The sequence below is a fragment of the Acipenser ruthenus genome, chromosome 10 (genome assembly GCF_902713425.1).
Source record: "Acipenser ruthenus chromosome 10, fAciRut3.2 maternal haplotype, whole genome shotgun sequence".
Classification (NCBI taxonomy): domain Eukaryota; kingdom Metazoa; phylum Chordata; class Actinopteri; order Acipenseriformes; family Acipenseridae; genus Acipenser; species Acipenser ruthenus.
Window position 1 is genome coordinate 26,981,029 of NC_081198.1, and position 26,050 is coordinate 27,007,078.

The window sequence follows — 26,050 nt, forward strand, 5'->3', positions numbered from 1 at the left end:
CGCGTTGTGATGAGCTGGTTTAGTGAAATGCTGCTGCTACCAGATGCCATGCCTGCTGTGTTTTTATTCCAGGGAAGCTCGCGCAGTGTGAAGGGAAGACTAATAATCAGACGGGTTCCTTACATTTATTATATGGTATATATAACAAAATAAATTGGTAATTTGTGTTTGTGACAGGGAGAGCCCTGTCGCTGGTTCTTGCGGGAATGTTTGCAGCTGGGACGCGTAACAGGACACACATTGCTAGGCAATCAATTGAGCAGGTAGGCTCGCCCGGCGCTGAGCTGATCGGGAGGTCTGGATTGGCAATGGGGGTGTGCCCGGGGAGGCTGCGAGCAGCTCGAGAAGCGTCTGCACCACAGCTTGAGGCTACTGCACCGCCATGCTACACAGAGGGGTGCTTTGTTTACATCAAGCAGGGTAGCGTCTGCTCCAGAGGATAACTACTACAGAACCTCTAAACTGAAAGATGGTGCCTGGGACCCACACATGTAACACATCCCCGTTGCAGTGTTATATATTGAAATAAAAAATGTTGTAATATATATAGATACACAACATATGGTTTCATACATCTATAGTAAATAGGTAACCTGCAAAACATTTTATTATATGAACCCATGCATTGCACTTTATTTTTCTGGAATATGACTTCTTTTTTTAACGTCGTATGGCTCATTGCACTTTATTTTTCAATACATTAGAATATGACCTTTTTTAAGGTAGTATGGCTCATTGCACTATTTTTCAATATGGAACATGACTTCTTTTTTTCAGGTAGTATGACTTCGACAAGGTGAGGAGTGGACTGGATTGATTCTTTTTTGTGCCCAAAAAATGTTTCCTATAAAAATTCTTCATTAATCTGATGGTCTTCAAATAAGGCTATTCCTATAGTGGCAATATTTTCCTTGCATAGCTCACCCATTGTTTTAGGACAAATAAAAGTACAGTGCCATCAGTCCCACTTGCACCCCTGACTGGCAGTGCTGTGATAAAACAATGACAGTACAAACAATGGGCAGTATCAGATTGTGGGATATATGGAGGTGTCTCTCTGTCTGTACACCCAGACTTACATTTTTACATGTATCCTGAGACCACAAGAAGGTATTCCATATTCTGTAAATCAGTCATTTTAATATCATTTACCATGATACACACACCTTGTTTGCTGATGACATCACTTATCCAATTTTCATTAAAGTACTCATTGTCATGCTATATTTGATGCTATTCTGTACCGACTTTCGATATACATCACGGTCATAACATTTTCGTCATACTGATAGCTCATATTTTGAATCTACAGCCGTGACATGGGATGCATGTTATTGACATTCTTGTGTAACAAATATAGAAATGCTTTACTTCAATGGCAATACTGTCACAGCAATGGGGTTAGCTATCCCTTACAGAGACTGGGCCCTGGCAGTGATGGGTACAGTACTTCAATGGCAATACTGTCACAGCAATGGGGTTAGCTATCCCGTTACAGGATACACAGATAGAATTTAACATTTCAAGAAATTCATCTTATTACAATTTAGCGCACACTGAAGTTTATTGCTTATCGATACTACAGTAACTACAAAAATACAGAATTCCCTTCACATTCTCTCTCCTTCTTCTCGAGACGTTCTCATCCATGCTGCTTCAGTCGAAGGCACTTGATTCACGTGCATCGGTGTGTGTGTGTGTGTGTGTGTGTGTGTGTGTGTGTATCTGTACTGTTGGTGTGTAAAGCATCCATGCTTGTAGCTATAGTGTATGGGTGTTCGTCTGTCCATCCGCTTCTGTGTTTAGATTGAGTCATGCTGCTGCTGCGTGGACTCGCTGACGACCTGTCGAAGCACAAATGAAAGAGAAGATCTTAGTTATCATTCAGGGACCCAGCTTCAATTCTACACTGATTGGGAGGTGGGGCATGCTTTACCATGCTTATACCATGCATTATTTTATCAATGTTAAAATGTGCTTTTTACTCCTTTAGCCATTAGCAAAGAACACAAATAACTAAATACATTTAGGGGGTTGTAATTTTTTTATGAATTGTAATTTTTTATTCAGAACAAAATTGTGCTAAAAATTATTGGGAGTAAATAGGTTTGAGAATCTATTCCATTGTGTATTTGTGTGCTGCTGAGACACAGGGCAGTATATTAGTAAACCTGCAGGAGCTGTATATGTCATAAATGTCAATCAATGACCAAAAAGAAGCTGTTGAAGTGGTGGGGACCGTTTCACCCTCTAGGTGAAATTACCAAGGAAGTGCAACATTACCCGAAAGCATGGCGTGCAAACACAGATTTAACTCAGTCTAGTACCAAATGTGTTTAAAATAAAAATACATGTTTACTATAATACGCAATATAATAGTTTCTTTCAAAACTGATGAAATGCAAGTGCACAACAGGTAAGACTTCTGGAATTATTTTGCTGCAATCATTTCAAAGTGTTCCAGAACCCTCTGCAGTGATTTCAAGAACCACGTCTACTTTGCTGCATTCAGTCTTGTCCATGTCTCAGCTTTTTTATTTCAACATAGTCCCCATTGTTGTGATTATTTTATTCACACATCACAGGTAACTCAAGTACGGAATTACTTATTTTCAACTTCTACTTGGAAATGTTCACCAGGAGACACTGGATTGCAGTGCCTCCAGTTCATGCTGTCTTCTGCAGCAGCGCTGGTGCTCTCATTGAAATAGTGCGGGAACAGAAATACAGCATTGTGCATAGAGATGGTTTTTCTCTCCTGGTGAACACTCGAGTAAATGTTGAGAAATGTAGAGTCAGCAACATGTATAAAAATGCAAGGCAGTGATACAGACAACACAGGACACAGCCAAGGGAACGTCGTGGGTTTACAGGTGTACCTCTTGCAAGCGTATTAAACTGAAGTGGTATTAAGAAATAATGCTGGGAGCGTGTGCAGGCTTTCAATATTTATGTGCAGATGTGAGCTGGCAGTGCTGAACCCGATGCACTGCAGGGTTATGTCAGACATTACAGTTAAAATGCCATTTAAATAGCTTTTTGTAACCCATCCCTTTATAATATATTTCAGGCTATGTTGCTACATCATGTTTCTCTAGTGCTAGTCTATCTAGTTATTGCGGTGAAGTTTTACCACATTTGTTCAATTCCTTGTCTTGAGGAATAATGTTATATTCAGATCTTTCAGCTTTGTTGACTCCGCCTGTTATTCTATTGTTACAAAGCAGTGGACCCAACACAGTTGAGAGGGAAAGATATCACATGATTTCTCAAGAGCAGAAGCATTCAAATCATGATGAAACAGCACAGGCCTGCAAGCAGGTAGATTGAGCAATAGCAACAAATGAAAATAAATCTCAGTGTTCGAGTTAAAAACAACTGGAGACAATTCAGACTGATTGTACAAATTATAAACATATAGGATGAAGGGAGAGGCGGTAAAACAACCATTTTAATGACACGTTGTCTGTAAGTCCATCGAGCTAGATTGTGGCAGACTACAATTTCTAAGTCTCTTGTAACTTACACTGTCTAACTGCCCCAGAGCCCTACTTGTAGGAATCGTAACCCTGGTTGAAAATAAATAAATGCATTTACTGTATTTAACATATTAAGTACTTAGTAATTACACAAACAGAATCCTACATTACTTGAATAAAGTACAATAGAGGTGCTGGCCCCAAACATGCAAGATTTACAGCAAAGGGCATTGGGGATGTATTTTAGCTGAATTTGTACTTATGTCCTACGATAGTCTGGAATTGGAAATGGGCTATCTTTACATTTTTTATGTCAATTGTGGTGGATATTTGTAGAGAACGACCATCTGATTAATAATAATACAACTGTTTAATGCTTTAATGTTTTAAAATCTACTTGTAGCTTGTATTATTACAGTTGCCGACAAAAGTATTGGCACCCTACACTTAATACAAGATAATTCAAGAAAACATGTTAAATACAAGCATTTTGTGAACATTAACGACTAATTAATATGACAAAGACCAAAATACACAATTTCTGGTAAAAAAACGAAAGCACTTCAGTCGTTTCTAATATTTGTTGAAGAACATTTTGGCAACACGGCAGATGATGGTCAAGAAATACCAGAAGTCATCGCCCCAATGCGGTAGGCGAGGTGTCAGTCATGGATTGGAAGATACGTGATTGCACTCACTACCAAAGGGGATGGGACTGAAGGTATATCAGGGGATGTGGCCAAACAATCTGTTCCTTTGTTACGATTACGGAAAAGACCTGTAAAGGACGTGCTGTGATTTAAACCGTGAGTGCTTTTCGTGTTATTTTTGTCTGTCTATTAATAATTATATTTGTCATTGTTAGATGGCTAAACTATCTGGGAGCTGTCGCTAATCAGTCAGCATCAACCCCGGACTACACTGCACTACTGTTTCACTGTTGCTGTATAATTCACCACTTACACAAGGGGCACTCACTGTTGGGATTTGTGACCGTGTCTGTGTATAGTGTGTGTTATTATTTAAAAGCAAATAACAAAGCTTCGTTTTCACCATTGAACTGTTGTTGGACTGTTGTTAGTAAGCACTGCATCACTTCTACACCTGTGCACTACAAACCACCTTGCCACAACCAACTGAAACGCTTGAAAGAAGTGGACGTCCCAAGATTTAGAAGCATCAGGCATAAGTGTACAAAAGAACTGTACAAAGGCAACTGAACATAGAAGAGTGATATGCATGTAGACCTCGCTGCAAACCACTTTTAAAGGAAATTCATAAAACAAACTGACTGAAATTTGTCAAGAAATATGAACAGGAATCCAAAGTATTCTGCAATAGAATTATCTGGTCCAATGAGAGCAAAATATAACTTTTCCCCAAAACTGGACAACTGTATATTTAGAGAAAAAAGGGAAAGCCTAAATAAAGAAAACCTTCTATCTACAGTTAAATATGTAGGTGGTTCGATCACGATATGGGGATGTTTTAGCAATTCAGGGACCAGAGACATTCATGTGATTGAAGACAGAATGAATGCAGCCATGTACCAAAACATTCTCCAAAGTACAATGATACCGTATCATCGGATGCTGATTGGCAGACAGTTTATCTTCCAACACGACAACAACCCAAAGCACACGGCTAAAGTAAACTCTGGAATTCTTGAAGAAAATGAAGATAAAAGTTCTGAAATGGCTTTCACAATCACCAGATCTCAATCCGATAGAAATACTTTGGACGGATCTGAAAAAAAGCTGTAGTCAGGCATTGTGTATCCAATCTGTCTGAGCTGAAGGAAATATGCAAGACAGAATAGGCCCAGATTTCACCAACAAAATGTAGTCTACTGGTTAAGAATTATCATAAACGTCTGAAAGCCGTAATGAAAGCAAAAGGACACACGAGATACTAAAGCAGGGGTGCCAATACTTGTATCATGAACAAATACTTTAAATAAAATGTTTTTTTTATAAAGATTATTTGTTAAATTACAGAAAAAATCAAATGTATTTTGCTTTTTGTTTTATTAAAAAGTGGTTAAAGTTTACTAAATGCTTGTCCTTAATCTGTTACTTTGAATTCTGCTATAATAAGTATAGTTGCCAATACTTTTGTCTGCGACTGTATAATTATACTAAGGTATAATAAGAAGGTTGCTGTAGACCCAAGTCACTTTATTAGATGTCCGAGTTGGAAAATGTTTGAGAAATACTTATTTAAATAAAGGTTAAAATAGCGATTGATTGTATCATTCAACTTAAAAAGATGCTTTGTTTAAAAAGCTAAGGAGTTCTGTGATTAACCCTTTGCGGTCCATTGTCGGACCTGGTCCGACATTGCAATTATTCCTATCAGGTCCATTGTCGGACCCTGTCCGACATCATTATAGAAATGCAAAAAACGGGTTTCTAGTTGTTTTTTCTCCGGAAAAAGCCGAGAAAACCATTCAATGGCCGAGTGGGAGCGACAGGAGCCGAGACAAGTCGAAAAAAAAAAAAAAAAAGGCGTATCTCATGATTAGTCATACGTGGCCCTGGTATCAGATAACGGGGCGGTCATAAGTAAACAAGCTGAGAACACGGACATTTGCATAGCTTTTTTGAAATGTTATAGTAATAAAATAATGACTTGGATCGCATTATTGAGGAGTTTGGTGATAAAACGAGTTATCAGGAGATGATTGATCGGTATGTACGACTATTATTATTATTATTATTATTTATTTCTTACATAGGTGAAAGCTATAGCGAACGAAAGGGTGGGGTGGGGCTGGAGATGCCTAGTGAGTGCTTTGTTGTTATGCAGGGCCTTTTAACCCGTTTGACTGTGGAAAAAAATACTTTTAAACAGCGCATCTAAAATTAACTGCGCGTGTGAAAATAAATTGGACCTGACGTGCCTGACACACACTTAATAAATGGACTGCAAAGGGTTAAGAAGCCGTTTCTGGTTAAATCATGATTCTGTTTGCTAGGAAACAGGCTGCTCCTTAAGAAAATAAGCATGCAAAAGTGTATACAGCCTTGTTATGTGGCACTGGAGGTATGGGTTCTGTCCGCTGTCTGTCCAGCTCTAGAACCACAAATGCAGAGGAGCTTGGCTCTGTTGTATAGTGGTTAAGATGCTCACTTGTGGTGTCCAGGGGCCAGCCTCCGCCCTGTTACATAGGCTAGTCATTAGGGTTTTCTTCGCTTAAATGAACAGGCATTTTTAAAACTGCCTCATAGTTTTGTATGAGCTGCATACATACAGTACAAGTGTAAGGCACATGAAGTGAATTAAAAAGTGTGACATGAGCTCACCTCCCCATCACGGGTCTCAATGGTTTTGATGACGACTGACTTCTTGGAGTGAACCTCAGACTTGCGCTGGTGCTGTCCAGGGCTGGTCTCTGAAACACAAGAGAAAGAGAAGACATGTGTGTCTCATTCCACACGGCACAGTCTTCGCAAGGCCAATCGCAGTATTCACTATAAAATAACTGGGAGGCAAACAGAGGAGCAGTTGGTATAGGAAGGATTTAAATCTAATCTTTAGGGACAGCTGCCATCTAGTGGCAAACAGTTATTACTGAATTCCTTCTAACAGTGTCTTATAAATAATATCTGCATTGTTCAATTATTTGGGTTTCTCATATATGAGGGCTATTCTGTACAGCAGGAATCAATCCTTCAGGAAATTCTCCTGGGAAATTTGCCAATGAACCGTAGGTTTAATTATACTGAATCTGGCAGGGAATTTTATGATGGGAATCTGCATGCCACTGCTGTAACCTTAAACCCAAGTGATATGAATATGCAAACAGTAGTACATGTATGGTAACATCAATATAGATATACTTAAGAAAGCAATAACACACAACGATGTTCAAATGCGGTCCAATATCCGCATGCCTAGGGTGAGGTTCCAGTCTGTTCCAAGCTATGCTGCTATGGTGACATCTGCTCTGCTTGGAACACTTGTTAGCCAATGAGATTGCTCCCTCTATTTTTGCCATTTATAATTGAAGTTATAAACTGCAATATACTCACCTCTAAAACTCAATGAAGAGAATGATTGTATAGGAAGACTAACCCTAAAAAAACAAAGACATTTTTTATTGATTTATAAAATTATATTGTACAGCTCAATTGATCATGAAAACATAAAACCATATTTGTTTGAACAGCAGTCCCTTTGCGTTGTAGGCCTGGAATGGTTACATGTATTTATTTAGGATTATAAAGATTATTTGTATGGTAGAATTCTTGTGATGCAATAGAATTAAGGCATGCAAGTACCCTGAGGAGCCGTTGGCTACATAGGTCTCAAATGTGCAGTTTTGAAAGAAACACATGTTAGAGCAAAAATGTATTTTCATTTTAAAACATCTGGCACTACTATAGGTAATTCCAAATTTCTCTGCCTTTTTCACAGGAAATATGTTGCACTTGCACTTCCTGGGTCTTTTCAAGTCTGCAGTGTCTTTTGGGTCATTTTACTGGCTGACAGCATGTCAGTCAATACCGGGAAGCAGCTGACACTGACAGGAAATAAGCCATTGGAAGGGGTGGGGACAATTTCACCCTCCTGGTGGCCAAGCAAGTGCAACGCTATCTGAAAGCATTGATATCAAACAGAGCTTTTGTTAACAAAGTACCAGATATCATGCTTTAAAATAAAAGCACATGCTTACAGTAATGTGTGTTTGAGAGCTTATAAGCAGATCATTCACAACTCTGACAAGGGCTGTCTCGGTGCTATGTGCAGCACGAAAACCAGACTGAAACTTCTCCAATATACCATTAAGAGTTAACAATTTTTGTAATGGAATTGCAACAACTCTCTCTGGAACCTTATCTAAGAATGGTAGGTTGGAGATTGGTCTATAGTTATTGAGGACTTTAGGGTCCAAATTGTGTTTCTTAAGCATAGGCTTTACCACAGCTACTTTAAGTGATGAGGGAACTATACCAGAGGAAAGTGAACCATTTATCATTTTTAAAATGTGGGTATTAATAACACCAAGAATATCTTATAATAGTTTAGTAGGAATAGGATCAAGAGAGCATGTAGTAGCTCTCATTGTCGAACTAGCTCTGTCAGTTCCTGCAAGATAAGCCCCCATAATGAAGAACTTTATTTTTTCTCTTGAATTTATTTTCCAAAAAGACTGACAAAGAGAATGATCTTCAGTGACAAGCGATGATTGTCTAGTGTTCTGTGGGGCATAGTAAAGGCCTTGTGAAAGTGTAATAAGGCATGGTAAAGCATAGGTAAGCATTGTAAAGCATGGTAAACCATAGGCAAGCATTGTAAAGCATGGTAAACCATAGGCAAGCATTGTAAAGCATGGTAAACCACTGGTAAGCATTGTAAAGCATGGTAAACCATAGGCAAGCATTGTAAAGCATGGTGAACCATAGGTAAGCATTGTAAAGCATGGTAAACCACAGGTAAGCCTTGTAAAGCATGGTAAACCATAGGCAAGCATTGTAAAGCATGGTAAACCATAGGCAAGCATTGTAAAGCATGGTAAACCACTGGTAAGCATTGTAAAGCATGGTAAACCATAGGCAAGCATTGTAAAGCATGGTGAACCATAGGTAAGCATTGTAAAGCATGGTAAACCACAGGTAAGCCTTGTAAAGCATGGTAAACCATAGGCAAGCATTGTAAAGCATGGTAAACCATAGGCAAGCATTGTAAAGCATGGTAAACCATAGGCAAGCATTGTAAAGTGTGGTAAAGCATTGTAAAGCATGGTAAACCATAGGCAAGCATTGTAAAGCATGGTGAACCATGGGTAAGCATTGTAAAGCATGGTAAACCATAGGTAAGCATTGTACAGCCTAGGGAGATATTCTAAAGCATGGTAAAAAAAAACAAAAAAACATGACAAACTAATGCATGGGAAAGCTGCAAAATTACCATACAAAAGTACTGTGGAAAACTTTCTGTGGTAAACTCCCACCTGTTCTCCTCTCCTTCCAGCAGCTTCCTGTAGGTGGCGATCTCCACATCCAGAGCCATCTTGACATTGAGCAGGTCCTGGTACTCACGAAGGTGGCGTGCCATCTCATCCTTCATGTTGGCGATCTCCGCCTCCAGCCGGCTGATGTTGTCCTGGTAACCTGACGCCTCCCCTGAGAAGCGCTCCTCCATCTCCCTCATCTGGCGCATCAGGGAATCATTCTGCCGGCAGGGAAACACAAACCAACCAATTAGAGAGGAGAGCAGATTGAAACACAACCAACTAATCAGAGAGGAGAGCAGATTGAAACACAACCAACCAATCCAAGAGGAGAGCGGATTGAAACAGAACCAACCAATCAGAGAGGAGAGCGGATTGAAACACAACCAACCAATCCGAGAGGAGAGCGGATTGAAACACAGCCAACCAATCAGCAATCCGTCGTGTATCCGTCCATTACATATCCGCCCTAACTGTTTATCCACCATTATCAAGCTCTACAGCAACGTCAGTTTATTACTGAACTGAGAAAATTAGTTTAGAGATTGTAGATCCCACTAAAGTTTCCGTCCACTGTATTTATTTATTTTATTTATTTATTGCATTTATATAGCGCTTTTTATACAAAAGTATTGCAAAGCACTGTACAGTACATAGTGTTGTATGTACTCTGTACACTGCCCTTGCTGGTAGTGTCACATGAGCTGTTTAGTGAATCACTGAGCAGCGAATGCACGCACCCACATGGCAGACGACTACCCTGTCACAAGCATGAATACCCTGTATCTTTCTAAACAAGGGATTTAGGGGAGCTCGCTAATAAAAGCTGAATCTAAAAACAATGATTGTGTGAATATAGTAATTGTTACAGCTGTGTATAATGGTATTTAAAACAGGATTAATTGATCTGGCTTTTTACATATCTGCCCGGACTCTGGTCCCACCATAGTCGGACATGCAGTGGATTACTGTATACCCATTTTGTCTAAGGTGACTCTGGTCCCACCGCAGTTGGATATGCAACAGACTATTGTATTAAGAATCGCAGAAGCGCAAGAAAACCCACAAAAGTCTGTGCATCCAATCTCACTCACACATTACCATGATCCTCTGCGTTTCAGGAATGTCCAGCCCCCATTACAGGGGAAAGTAGCTGAAGTCCAATAATTATTCAAGGTGGAATTTAGTTATGCAAGAGGTGCATCCCAGCTATTCCGTTGCAGGTCTGTATTCCCATCAGGTTTTAAAGATGTCATTAAACATGCTAAGGGCCAATCAAAATCTGGATGAAAGTCATGGACTGGCCCTCAAGGACCACAAAGTAACATCTGTTGGGATTTTGACCAGATACCACCAGGGTTAAGCTAGATAAGGCCATGAGTTTTTAATATCCATAGTAAAGTAGATGAGTTACAAGTCAAATAAATGAGTGATAGTTTACAGTTCAAAGGTATATAAATGAGTGATGTAATAGTTTACAGTTTAAAGGTAAATAAATGAGTGATAGTTTACAGTTTAAAGGTAAATAAATGAGTGATAGTTTACAGTTTAAAGGTAAATACATGAGTGAAGTAATAGTTTATAGGTTAAAGGTAACTAAATGAGTGATATAATAGTTTATAGTTTAAAGGTAAATAAATGAGTGATAGTTTACAGTTTAAATAAATAAAATAGTTTACAACTGAAATGTTTCAAAGTGTTAAACACTCAGAACGCTCCTCAAAGTGTAAGCATTGTCATATATTTGCATTGTATACACTAGGATGTTTACAAGGTTAGGTGATTTGTTCATGTTCCATTTACACATTCATGTTGTAGAGCACACAACAGTAACAGCACTCCATTGAAGAGTTTATACATAGGGGAGGTATATATGCATTTCTAATAGGTGGGCATTTAAACAGTTTATGTGTTTAATCCTAAAGCATTCACTTTAAGGAAATTACGTGGAAACTGCATCTCTAATTTTGTGTCACCACTACTGCATGAATGGATTGTTCAGTTTGAGCAGACTGTTTGTAGCCAGTTCATCTACTGACAGGACCTGATTCTCCTTCAATTCATTCTTTTAACAAACAACTCGACACCTTCGCTTAATTCGACAAACAGTCTTGGTCCCGGATTTTTTCCATATAAAATATATGCATCCTGCCTCTTAATTCGACACCACGCTTTACTCGTAACTCGACACTTATTACCGGTACCGAAGGGATAAAAACTATTAAAAAGACTAATGGATAACTCAACACTGTCATTTCACGTGACTGATCTACCTGACACTCTTGTTTCACGTGACTGGAAACAGATCATTCATTCATTCATTCGCAACTACCAAAACTATACGAGTTGCACCAAGTTTGTACAGTACTGTATACTGCAATTGATTTGTTCACTGCAGTTCTTTCAACCATTTTCATAAGGACATTTAACTAAAAATAAACTTGTAAACACTGTAATACTGTAAACGTGTGAGATCCTGTTACTTATATGCATGTTAATGCCATGGATCATGTGCACCGGTGGTTAACTTGACGCCTTGGATAAGTCAACACTATATAACATCCCTGTGGGATGTCGACTTAACCGAGGTTGACTGTAGTTGAAATGACAAATAAATTGCAATTTTAAATTAGCTGAAGCTCTACCACAGGAGCTGGTGCTCTGGTCTCCTCTGTACAGTAGTTTTGTCAAAGTTTTGACTCACTGTTCCCTTGAGCGAGTCGATCTCGCAGGTGTAGGACTGGATCTGGTGACGGTACTCCATCATCTCCTGCTTGGTCTGGCGCAGGGCATCGTTGTTCTTGGAGGCAGCTTGGGTGAGGTCTGTAACCTGGGGGAACAAGAGCAGAGTCACTGGGTGCGGGCCAGGGGCGCGGGACACCTGGGGGAACAAGGGCAGTGTCACTGGGTGCAGGCCAGGGGCGCGGGACACCTGGGGGAACAAGGGCAGAGTCACTGGGTGCGGGCCAGAGGCACGGGACACCTGGGGGAACAAGGGCAGAGTCACTGGGTGCGGGCCAGGGGGTGAGACCTAACTGAGATCCCTACAGTCCTGGGTAAAGGCTGACACACAACTGTTTGTTTTAATTAGGGGGTATTGTTACTCATGACTAGAACAGGTTTTCCTGAAATGACTCTATAGCTCCTTCAAACATGGCTACTGTGCAGCTAAGTTTCTCTTAATTTCCACTCCCACCACCTTTTCCATTAGACTTCATTAGGTTTACGCCTACTTATGGAAAGTAATACCAATAACCCTTATTGAAGATTACCATAGTAAATTTGCACTATAATCTTGCAGTTTTCCCATGCTTTTCTCATGGATATACCATGCATTTACCATAGTTTACCACGGTTTGCCATGTTTTTTTATTATGCTTTACCATACCTTTACGATGCTTTCCTGTGCTTTACCATGCTTTTGCTATGCTTCATTGCTTTTACCATGGAAAGGGGAGTGACTCCTACCTGTGACTCTTCCAGTCCATGCAAGTTCAGGACCTTGTTCCAGACAGTCGTTGATTATTTAATTGATGCTAGTGCAATTCCATTGACTTAGACACTATAGGAATGATCAGAAGAAGCTGAAACACTGTTCAATATTACAAGTACTCAAATTAGGATACTGTGTCTGGGTATAAATGGAGAATCCTGAGAACTAACTCATACAAATACAATCCAAAAGCTGCCGTACCTTAGACTTGTACCACTCCTCTGCCTCCTGGATGTTCTTGGCAGCGATGTTCTCGTATTGACTGCGGATGTCCTTCAGGGCAGCAGCCAGGTCAGGCTTGGACATGTCCATCTCCACTTGAACATGGGTCTCCTGAAGCTGAGCCTGCAGCTCGAGGATTTCCTGTGGGAGACGGACAGAGGGGGCGCTTACAAACTCGATCATTATAAACGTTTTAGTCTAGCAGACAAAGAGGCATTGGAAAAGTCATGTGTACATTTAGAAATGTGTGTCTACGAGAGAAATAAGTTTCTTCAGTCGTACATGTATTAAATACACATTACAGTTAAAACTATGAAAACAAATTCTCCTTGCTTCAAAAACCAACTGTAGTAAAACAAGCAACCTGCAAGAGTGTCCCAGGATGAAAAGAGATGAGAGATAGCTAAACGCTGCAGTAAAAATCACCCTTTTTTCCATGGTGAATTTGCCTCGGGACTTTGCAGTTACTACCATTTACTTATTCTGATAGATTTATTAAATAATGTTTAAACAGTGATGTTGCTATGGGGAGCCCAGAATACAAAGTTTGGCGAAGCCGCTATTATGACAGTACTGTGAGAGTACTGTGACAAGTTGGCCACTGAAATAAGAAAAATAAATATGCTTTTGATAAATATGCTTTTGAACACTGCATAATTTAAACGAATATGTATCTTCAATTGTTAACCCTACTATACGTCAGTGTCATTTATCTTGATTCTGTTTATTAGTTGTATACAATATGTCATTTTTATGGAGACAGGAATAAGTTCGGTCTTGTTACACCTATTAACTGCTAAGCATTTCCTATCATCCTTTCTAGGAATAGGATAGCTGTAGTGTCCTGTTTTAAATATAGCACAACATCTGTTTGTTCATTTTAAACTGCGACCTAAATACACACTCTCATGTCATCCAGAAAGCACGCTGCCTGCTACAAGAGCAGGTGTTATCAATGCTAAGAATAGGAATGGGTTGCTGGTTCTTACTCCTTAATGTAGCAAGCACTGAAACTGTGAAACAGGTGAGCCACTCAGAGACCCCTCCCCCCTAACACTCCCCTTTCTGCCCATATGATTTCAGATTGGCATCAGTGCTAATAGGAGGAAAGACAATGTTTTTTTAAAGCTTTGGTTATTACCTTGGTTATGCTAAGATCATGGGGGAAATATTGTAACAATTCCATACACTGAAGATAGGTATCACTTAAAAAGTGTGCCAGTGAAGCTCACCTCCTCGTGGATTTTCCTGAGGAAGGCAATCTCCTCCTGCAGGGACTCGATGCGCCTCTCCAGGTCAATCCGGGCCAGGGTGGCGGCATCCACATCCTGAGAGACAGAGAGAGACTCTGAGGCAAGCGCATGAGGGATTGGTCCTTGAGAATCCACCTTTAAAACACCTTCCTCCTTCTCAGTTACAACACAGTAACATGAGCAAAGACATGTTCCTGGTGTTATAGATGCTGCTATAGTGCTTCATATGGTAGGGTATTCCATGCATACGTGTATCTGTGTAAAAAAGTGCTTCCTACCATCTCTTCTGAACTTTTACTCAGTCTGACCACATGCAGACCAATCAGTGGGAGAAGCACTATAGTGCCCCTTTCAGAATAACTTACTAATTTACTGCCAACCAACTACCCTAACAAATAATACTACAGTTCTTTTCACAACACTACATCATGATGTATATGTACATTTGTTGCATTGCATGTTTAAAACAGTATCTGCTTTGAGGAATATATTGCCTTAGCACCTTTCTTTACAGGCAGTTAGGTCTGAAATTACTATTTCCACTGCCCAGCAATGTGATATCACATTTAAATGACTATTTCCACTGCCCAGCAATGTGATATCACATTGAAATGACTATTTGCACTGCCCAGCATTGTGATATCACATTGAAATGACAATTTGCACTGCCCAGCAATGTGATATCACATTGAAATGACCTACCTCTTCTTTTCTACTCTTTCAGCGCAAAAGCAGACAAGCTCTTTTGATAGCGTGAGCTGACTTTCTGTATTGGTAATTAGTTGTATGAATAGTTAATTTAGTTGACAAAAAGAAATTCAAGCTTGCTCAATGTCATTCCAGAGAGCGATAGTTATTTTTAATAGATGAATTCAAGCTTGCTCAATGTCATTCAAGAGAGCGATAGTTATTTTTAATAGATGATTTCAAGCTTGCTCAATGTCATTCCAGAGAGCGATAGTTATTTTTAATAGATGAATTCAAGCTTGCTCAATGTCATTCCAGAGAGCGATAGTTATTTTTAATAGATGAATTCAAGCTTGCTCAATGTCATTCCAGAGAGTGATAGTTATTCTTAATAGATGAATTCAAGCTTGTTCAATGTCATTCAAGAGAGCAATAGTTATTTTTTATAGATGATTTCAAGCTTGCTCAATGTCATTCCAGAAAATGATAGTAGTTTTTAATAGATGATTGTAGAGGTTGCTGGACAGACTATTTATTGTAAGGATCTCTCTGTTACAGAGATCTGAGGTATGTCTTGTCAGAGTAGCCTGTGATTTCTGCTTCTCTCATAAAATGATACAAAGTGAAGCTAAACAGCAAGAATACATACTTTAAGATACATCAGCATACTTGCCAGATGGCACCCCAGTCACCAGGACCTACTTACCGGTAATCACAAAGTATAAAAAGATTGAACAGAAATGAAATACAAAATGAAAATATAAAATGACAAGGCCAGGCGAAACATGACCCCCTGCACAGCTTTGGAGGGAGTGGCTGAGAACCAGGCTCCTGCTGTCCCAACGGGTTAGCGGGGGAGGGGGTTGATGTCAGCTGCTGAGAGACTGAAGCTGATATTGTCACACAAGCTTGAAGAGTAATATTTGCATTTTTTTCAGTCTGAGGTCCACATAATGAAAGCACTGTACACTGCACACACAGTACACATTCCAAACACACACTCATTTTTCACGGGTCCCAAAATATTATAACGACCCAGCAGTCTGCACTAACTCAAAGGACTTGTTTGCTGTTCAGACACGGGGAGAGTGTTAAGTAGCACGGGGCAGGCGAACACGCCAGAGAAGATTCAAATAAGGGAGCTCGTGCTGGCAACAGTAAAAACGGCAGAAAGGTTTGGTGCTTGAGGGAGAGGATCCAAAAGACAGTGTTAATCCAGTACGTCTTAAAAGAGAGACAACAATAATAACCAGCCAGGTTTATTATTTTGGAGTCCTGGGTCACGGCTGACTGTAACTAAATAAATATAGTACCTGTAAATAATAAACCGTTGAATTCGAGAACTGAAATCTCTGTCTGTCTTCATTTTCACACAACGTTACAATATTTTTAAGTCGAAAAACACTCCAAACCACTGGATCTCCAATGTAAACCATTTTAAATGTTTGAAGCAGACAAAAAATAAATGTACTTTCATATATTCGCAGCGAAATAGGCAGCGTCACCAAACCAGCGAGAACACAGTATTACATTTTAAGCAATTATTAAATACAATGAAAGTCAGTCAATTACTTACCATTGCATTGTCTAGTTAATATCCTCTCGTCTCCGCTCCACCTTACACAGGATAAAAGTTAAACGCTGGGGCTTGCAGTTGAGTTAGTCATGACACTCCAGAAAATCGCACCTATATCTAAAGCACAATTTTAAGCTGTTTGTCAGCATTCGGCCAGCTGTCTTAATCCTGTTCACTCGAGCCCTTCACTAAACTAAACTCTTAAAAGCGTGTGCAGATTTGTTTTGCGATGCTGACAGCCGCTCTACTGCAAAATTACTTTTAAAAAAAGCACATTAAAATAAACGTCTGGGACTTTTCAACTGATTTTCAACAGATCCGCACCAACTGCCTCGCAAGCTGTCACTCAAACGTAGCTTGCACATGATTCGTTGTGTGAGAGGAAGATCCCACCCAAATATTGCATCAAAATTACTATTTTGATTTGATTGGCTAGAGCCTGCGGTATTTAAAAAATAGCCTTTTTGATCGAAAATTAAACATCCGCCTTCAGGGCGCACAGTTGACGTTTATTATATATATATATATATATATATATATATATATATATATATATATATATATATTTATCGTACAGGATACATTTTTATCCACCCCTATCAATCTACTTTTTTTTTTTGTTCGCTCGCATGAATGAACCGAATTTTTGCCTGTTTCCACAGTTGTCAGGCTTTTTTTTTTTTTTAAACGCATGAGTTTTAGCGCATAAAAAAAGTTTGATGGAAACATAGCTACTGTCTAAAAACAACTTGATTTTACCATTCTCAGCCAGGTAGGAGTGTCTACCAGCAAGCTTTCATTTCACAAAGCTACTTATCTGACTACTTTCTATTATCTAACATTAACCCTGCAGCCATTGGCGACTCATGGCTAGAAAAACTGGTGGGGTTGGAGGTTTAGCTTTTTTGTTGTAGAAAAACTCCAAACGTAGCTGTCTTTTTGCCATTTTAACAGGGCTCAAATTCACTCCGTTTTAGCACATATTTTCGCTGACTGAAAAAGTGAAAGTCTCACACGAGAACAAATATAACGGTGAAGGGTCTTAGACACTCTTTGTTATGTTATTATGTTTTGAAAGTTTGAAATAAACTGCGCATTTTTAAATAATAAACCCTGGCAACAGTGGCGTAGCCAGGATTTTTTTTCGGGAGAGGGTGGCAATGGTAACTTTTTTAAGGTGAATAGTCACAGTGGTGAAATTGGCAACCTGATTTCTTATTAGTGCATTGACGTTTTATTTTCGAAAAATAAAGAACTTTTTTTTTAACAGAAGATCCAATAACCAAATACACTGTTGTGCAAAATAGTTAAAAAGAGAGATTCAGTTCAGAACACTTCCGTTTAAAAACAAAAAAGGAAATACGAAGCAAAGGACTTGAACTTTTAACATGCGCATCAGATTTCAATTTCACATTATGATAATAAATAACTATATATAATTTCATTCGTACTTATGGTTGTTCATTTCACATTTGGTGTTCAAAGCAAAGCAAACCATTTTATTTAATTTCACAAATCCTGACTAATGTAATTACTCTGACTGACGCAGGACTGCCGATGGTACCTAATCTTCTGGAGGTTCAGGGGAGGAGGGACTTGTGCACACAGTTGCATTAACTACATTGTATAACTACAGCGCCTTTAAAAACAAAAAAAATGTACAAACAGCTGATCCAACAAAAAACTTGGGTTGATTGACAGCAAATCCAACCACTCATTTTTTTTGGTATCACACTGCACTGACATTCGCTAGTTGAGCTGACGGACACGCTGTAGCCTAAACAAATAATCAGAATGAAAACAAGTAGTAACCGAACTCAGGAATTGAAACAGTTTTGCCGGTTTTCTCTCAGCAGCGTCCAGAACTGTTTTCATTCTGATTTATGTCTTTAGTTATTCAATTAATAACAGGTTGTACATTTACCACTCCATCTCCAAGACCTGGTTGGACTTGGTTACCGTCCCTTGATGAAGCTGGCTGCACAATCCATGAAAAATGATAATCTTATTAGTAGGCTGGCTGCTGGAGAGGTCAGCTGGCAATAAGATATGTCATGAGGCGAGTGCATTCTATGTAAATACATAGGCTACTCATTACATAGTAGATGTCCTCTACCACATCTATGTGTGTAGTAGCTAGGCTACATAGCATATACAGTAATCATAGCCTATATGTTTCATGCATTTGTGTTTGGGGTTGAGCAAGTACAGCTTGCTTATGTATTCTCATTGGTTGATAGCAACGCGGTAAATAAAAATTTATTTCCGTGAGCGAAAAGAAAAATCAGCGCCGCCCATGCCACGTCCGCCCCGCTATAATGGGAAGCGAAAAATATAACAATATTGTAATTTCTTACACGTGTTTCAGTGTGAACGATCCTAACGCAGTGGCTAAGCCACTTCCTGGCAGAAATCTGGGGGGGCACGTGACCAGGCGTGCCCCCCCTATGCGTCGCCACTGCCTGCAGCCCAGCTCTCTAACCACTGCGCTACTCCAACCCACTACCTTCTACCCTCCAGCCCAGCACTCTAACCACTGAGGTACTGAAACCCACTACCTTCCACCCTGCAGCCCAGCTCTCTATCCACTTTCAAAGATACTTACTGCTCTGAAGGCAGCCAGGTTGTTCTCAGCATCTTCCTTTTGCTGAATCTCTTCCTGAAATCTAAAAAAATGTAAAGAAAGAGGACATTTAGGTATAAATCTCTAACTTCACATAGTGCCCTCTATCTAGCCAAACATGCATTAGCGGGTTAAAGAAATGCCACAACACATTAACCTTAATTGTGCCTCAAATTATGACCCATCATTCGCAGCCAAGGGAGCTGGAAGACCTGGATCCAACTACTTGCACTAATGTGCTTGCTCCATTTATAAAGTCTAGCTAAATTACAATAAAACGATGCTATTCTGATGTGGTTATTTGCTGCATATTAACTCCAGGTGAATTGGTCAGTTTTTCAAAGCAATGCAAATAAGGCAGAAATGACTTGTTCCTACTGCTCCTAGACAAAGCAATCTATCTGTATAGCCCACACAGCATGGAGGATGTTTGTGTCTGGCAAGGGAAAGCTGTAGAGATATTAATCTCAGCACTTAACACCATGCCATGCTTCCTTTTATAGAATTGAACTGATTTGAAAGCAGGAACGTGCATGAACAATGATGCAACCGCCCTTCAGACAGTGACAACACACAGAGTCTGTTCCCTAATAGGGGAAAGGACTTGATTTCCTTCATCAGCTGGACGTGTGTGAAAGTGCAGGCTAAATATCCCAGGCCTCATTCTAACAGCACTGTTGCTAAGCGCATAGAGCTGGTGGCAGATAAAAAAAAAAGCATCTCCTGACTCCAGTCGCCAGCTCTTGCCACTAGATCTGAAGTGCCCAATGCTGGTTCAGGAGGGCCATGCCACTCCAGATTCAATAGCTCAAATGATATAATGAACATGTTATGACCTGGATGGAGGTTTAATTAGGTTGCAACAAAGACTTGGAAAGGCCAACTGTGCCATCTCATGCACTAGGCCCCACTGCCTGGCTCTCCTGGGTCCCAGTCCAGTCCTCAGCTCTAGCATTGGGCCACACTGCCTGCATTTCTTGGGTCCTCAGCTCTAAAATGTACACCATGCTCTCCATTTGGGTCTGCTATTTGTTCTTGAATAGAATGTTGGCCCAGATCCATGAAGCAACTGCGTTCAGTTCTCAAGCCAAAGCAGATGCATTGTCAATAATGTGGAAATGAGCACAGCCAAACTATATATGGCAGTGTCTTTCCTAGCATCACCTTCAGCCTCATACCAGCCTTCATAAAGAATGTTCCCCTTTAGTTTGAATTTACAGAAGCAATCGAAGCATGTTTGAAATACCACACAAGTGGAAGGCATCCCCCTGCATCTCCTTTGACATAGGTTGACTGTTCACATCAATGGCTTTCTGTGTCAGTGATGGGTGTCTCTCTGAGAGACCACACTGTTTCTTTATCTGGCAGAAACCTCAGCCAGCTCTCAGGCACTGAGTTATTGCAGTTTAGTGACTTATTTTTTCTTTCAATTTGTGTTGATGTTTTTAGTGTTTAAACAAAGAGTGAAGCCATTCATTAGTCACACCACAGTTAAACTTATAAAATGTAAAGACTCAACGAAGTCTTGGCAGGTCAGGTCATGCGACAGGATGCTAAATAGTTAAATAACAGTCAATACTAAAGAAAACCCTGATAGGGCAATGAGTGTTTGATGCAGTGGTATAATTGCTCTAACCTTAACCAAATACTTTGAGCTCTGTACTGAAACCAGGACTGGGGACAAAGTTGTAAATTATGTGGAAATACACAGGGGAGAGGGAAGGAGACACTTCTTCACACATAGAGGGGTGAGTGTATGGAATGGGTTACCTGGTCATGTTGCTGAAGGAGACACTTCTTCACACATAGAGGGGTGAGGGTATAGAATGGGTTACCTGGTGATGTTGCTGAAGGAGACACTTCTTCACACATAGAGGGGTGAGGGTATGGAATGGGTTACCTGGTCATGTTGCTGAAGGAGACACTTCTTCACACATAGAGGGGTGAGGGTATAGAATGGGTTACCTGGTGATGTTGCTGAAGGAGACACTTCTTCACACATAGAGGGGTGAGGGTATAGAATGGGTTACCTGGTCATGTTGTTGAAGGAGACACTTCTTCACACATAGAGGGGTGAGGGTATAGAATGGGTTACCTGGTGATGTTGCTGAAGGAGACACTTCTTCACACATAGAGGGGTGAGGGTATGGAATGGGTTACCTGGTGATGTTGCTGAAGGAGACACTTCTTCACACATAGAGGGGTGAGGGTATGGAATGGGTTACCTGGTCATGTTGTTGAAGGAGACACTTCTTCACACATAGAGGGGTGAGGGTATTGAATGGGTTACCTGGTCATGTTGTTGATGTTGAATCACTGGGATCCTGGGATCCTTTAAGGACCAACTTGACAAAGTTTTGAGATCAATTAGCTACTAGGAACCAGACAAGCATTGATTGGTTGAATGGCCTCCTCTCGTTGGTATATTTTCTTATGTTCTTTTCTTATCTTCTTAAACTTCTTAATTAATCAAAATGGGCTTTTAAAAAAAACCTTCCTTAAAAATACCACAGCATTCATTAAACATTCAAACAAGCACATTTTGCTGTATGGTTTTGCAGCCTTCCATGAAATGCATTTTTGATTGTCAAAAGAATCCTATTGGATTCTATTTGGAATTCCGATTTGAATATATGAATGAAAGTAATCCTGAATAAATGCAGCAAGAATGTTGTCTTGGATTGGGCTGTCAACAGCTGCTTACTGCTGTGCACTTCGAACTGACTTCTGTTCTATCAGCTCCCTATATCTGCTCCCTATATCATTCTCAGTGCTTCCTAATTTAAATTGCCATTACATTCTTTCAAAACCAGCATTTCTCTTACACACTGTATATATATATATATATATATATATATATATATATATATATATATATATATATATATATATATTCCAGTATACAACCTTGAATGTGTTAGTGGTCGATATTAAGTTTACATTTTCCAGTCAATAATGGTTAGTTAACACTAAAAAGTCATTAATCAATGTTCAATAAATGTATAATAAACATTTCATCTTCTTCCCTAGCCTCTTGCACTCAGATAAGTATTTTAAAAACTAACAAGCTTACTCATAGGGAGCAAACTAGTATCTTCAAAAGAATAACTAAGTACTGGCAGCTCTGATGTAAGTGTGATCTGAATAGATCATGAACAGCTGCACTTGATTCAGTATTAACAACTGTAACTCAGAACCACACGCTGGAGATGATGAACTGGCATTACTCTCCTGGGACTGCCCTTATAAAAGTTTCCCATAGGACAAGCATAGCAAAGTGTAGCTTAGCACAGTAAAGCAAAGGAAAGCATTGCAAAGACCAGAGAGGTGGGATAAAACATATAAAAAATATGGCAAACTATGGTAACTGCATAGTATAACCATGATGAAAAGCATGGGGACACTGAAAAGCATGGGAACACTGTTAGAAAGGTGGAAACTGATCAGCTAATACTGAGCTAATGACCCCCCGCCCCACCCAAATAGTTTATTAGAGCATGTATTATATACTAGACTGCAATAAAGTGTCTGAAATTATTTCATTCTTTTCACCTGAACAGTCACCTACAGCCTAATAATGTGTCTATATGCTGGTATCACAGAAACTGTTCAGTAGTTTGGCAATATATACAGTATTAGCACATGTGCCACATTGCAGTACCTATGTGTTCAACTGCTTCTGTAGTTCAAGTTCACAGGACAGGCATCCCTTCCTACCTCTGCTTGATCTTTTGCAGGTCGTCAGCCAGGTTGTCCCTCTCGACCTCAACGCGTCCCCTCTGGTTGGTGAGGATGTCCACCTGCCTGCGGAGCTCCCTCATCTCCTCCTCGTAGATCTCAGCCACGCGTGTCGGCTCCCGGCCCTTCAGTCGCTCGATCTCCACCACCAGGGTCTGGTTCTGCTGCTCCAGGAAACGCACCTTCTCAATGTAGTTCACAAAGCGGTCATTCAGGTGCTGAAGCTCAGCCTTCTCATTGGTCCGTGTTTGGAGGAACTCTTGGTTCATGGCATCAGCCAGGCTGAAGTCCAGGGTCTCTCCGCCGTAGACTCGGAGGGGGGCCACCCGACTGGCCCGATAGCTGGAGAAGCTGGGGGAGGCTGAGCTCTTGGACACCTGGTAGACCCTGGAAGCAGAGGTAGCACTGCCGGCCCCGCGGCTGGAGTACGAGGCCCTGGAGAACTGTGGGGAAGCGGCGGCGCCCCCCCCGAAGGTCCTTCTGTAAGAGGATGCCCTCTGGCTGGAAGAGTAAGATTGGCTCATGGTGGCACTGGAGTGGAACAGTTAGGACTACTGGTTCTTGTGACAGCTGCAAGGGGACTGAGGGCTGGGATCCAGGGCTCTTGCTATTTGTATGCACTGTGATGTCAGCTGCTGGAGACGCCTCCAGTCCTTCAGCCCATGCAAGCCTGTGAGGTCCTAGTGCCTAACATGTGAGAGGCAGAGAGGCAGAGTGGGCTGTTTGTTAAAGCTGAGGACTATGAGCCAAGGGATCCAGACAGTGTGGCCTAGTGGTTAGAGATGAGGACTAGGAGACAGGAGATCTAGGCAATGTGGCCTAGTTTTTAGATCTGAGGACTGGGAGTCAGGAGAGCCAAATAGTGTGGTCTACTGGTTAGAGGTGAGGACTATATATATATTAGGGCTGTCAGTTAAGCCTCAAAATGGTAATTGATTAAATCGATTGGGCACACAAAATATAATCGTTCGAGTAAATATCGATGATTGTACCATACCTTTTCAGTGCATTCCTCTTCCCGCGATGTTATTATTTTAATATCATTGCAGTTTCAGTAAAAGCTTGTGCACAACAATTGAAAGCGAGCGGGAATTACGCGTCAGGAGAAGAAAAAAAAAACAACAATAACATTTGCATCAAGACTAAAGCAGGTTTAGCATACTACAGGAGTGTTACTAAAATATGTATTCCAAACAGATTACAATACTTTGGAATGTAATCTATATAAACTAGACACAAGTTTATTCAGTGACAGCTGCAGCATCATGCATTGCATCTTGTTAATACTGGACCACCTAACCTTCACTATCTGTGAAATACACAATGCAGAAATCCCTGCCTAAAACATAATAATAATAATAATAATAATAATAATAATAATAATAATAATAATAATAATAATAATAATAAATTGATTTTCCAACATGCATACCCGCTAGCTGATCCTTACTCCAAAATTGCGTTTAACATCACTGATCGTTTATTTATTTATTTTTAACGTTATTGAATATTGTTAAATATTAATTATATAACAGTTCATTATGAAACTCCAAAGAAGCGCAAACTATATACAGTCAGTTTTCTTCAATGTGCACAATTTATTTACAGGCTGTTTGCAAGGCCCGGTGCAGTTTAGTTGATAAACTTAATAATGTTATTAACTATGCGCGTTACAAAAATGTAATTATTGAATCGATTATCCAGTTTGTATATCAATGTATATAATGAGGAATGGAATCAATCTAAAAATCTATTTCCGATTTAGTCGTAGCAGCCTTAATATATCGGTATTGATGATTTGATGATCAATCATTACTTTTCTAGCTGACAATGTATGTGTTATTTTTATCTCATTCAGTGGATGAGCCTATATGTACATGAAGAACTTTTCTTCTGAAGTTATATTCTGAACATATTCTAGTGGGGTATTCTGAATACACCAAACCCCAGCAACCACGTATAGACAGCAATCACAAAACCAGAACCACACTCTGCATGTCTAGACAGTAATCACAGAACCAGAACCACGCTCTGCATGTCGGGACAGTAATCACAGAACCAGAACCACGTTCTGCATGTCTAGACAGCAATCATAGAACCACACTCTGCATGTCTAGACAGCAATCATAGAACCACGCTCTGCATGTCTAGACAGTAATCATAGAACCACGCTCTGCATGTCTAGACAGCAATCATAGAACCACACTCTGCATGTCTAGACAGTAATCACAAAACCAGAACCACGCTCTGCATGTCTAGACAGCAATCACAAAACCAGAACCACACTCTGCATGTCTAGACAGTAATCACAGAACCAGAACCACGCTCTGCATGTCTAGACAGCAATCATAGAACCACACTCTGCATGTCTAGACAGCAATCATAGAACCACGCTCTGCATGTCTAGACAGCAATCACAAAACCAGAACCACGCTCTGCATGTCTAGACAGCAATCACAAAACCAGAACCACGCTCTGCATGTCTAGACAGTAATCACAGAACCAGAACCACACTCTGCATGTCGGGACAATAATCACAGAACCAGAACCACACTCTGCATGTCTACACAGTAATCACAGAACCAGAACCACACTCTGCATGTCTAGACAGTATTCACAGAACCAGAACCACACTCTGCATGTCTAGACAGCAATCATAGAACCACACTCTGCATGTCTAGACAGTAATCACAAAACCAGAACCACGCTCTGCATGTCTAGACAGCAATCATAGAACCACACTCTGCATGTCTAGACAGTAATCACAGAACCAGAACCACGCTCTGCATGTCTAGACAGCAATCACAAAACCAGAACCACGCTCTGCATGTCTAGACAGTAATCATAGAACCACGCTCTGCATGTCTAGACAGTAATCACAGAACCAGAACCACGCTCTGCATGTCTAGAAAGTAATCACAAAACCAGAACCACGCTCTGCATGTCTAGACAGTAATCACAAAACCAGAACCACGCTCTGCATGTCTAGACAGTAATCACAAAACCAGAACCACGCTCTGCAT

General features: G+C 40.2%; 1 protein-coding gene across 2 annotated transcripts; it reads right to left on the bottom strand.

Moving 5' to 3' along the window:
* Window positions 1-1,120: 1,120 nt before the first annotated feature.
* LOC117401410 (desmin) lies at window positions 1,121-23,623 on the bottom strand. Of its 2 annotated transcripts, XM_034002095.3 has the most exons (10): window positions 23,007-23,623; window positions 19,272-19,332; window positions 14,383-14,478; window positions 13,130-13,291; window positions 12,140-12,265; window positions 9,436-9,656; window positions 7,514-7,557; window positions 6,785-6,873; window positions 3,527-3,569; window positions 1,121-1,844 (listed from the first exon to the last, which is right to left on the bottom strand). In XM_034002095.3, exons 1-9 carry the CDS (start codon window positions 23,549-23,551, stop codon window positions 3,549-3,551), a joined length of 1,365 nt encoding a protein of 454 aa, XP_033857986.1. In that variant the 5' UTR covers window positions 23,552-23,623; the 3' UTR covers window positions 1,121-1,844; window positions 3,527-3,548. The 2 variants fall into 2 exon arrangements, with proteins under 2 accessions (XP_033857986.1, XP_033857976.1); XM_034002085.3 differs by lacking the exon at window positions 3,527-3,569.
* Between the last annotated feature and the right edge of the window lie 2,427 nt (window positions 23,624-26,050).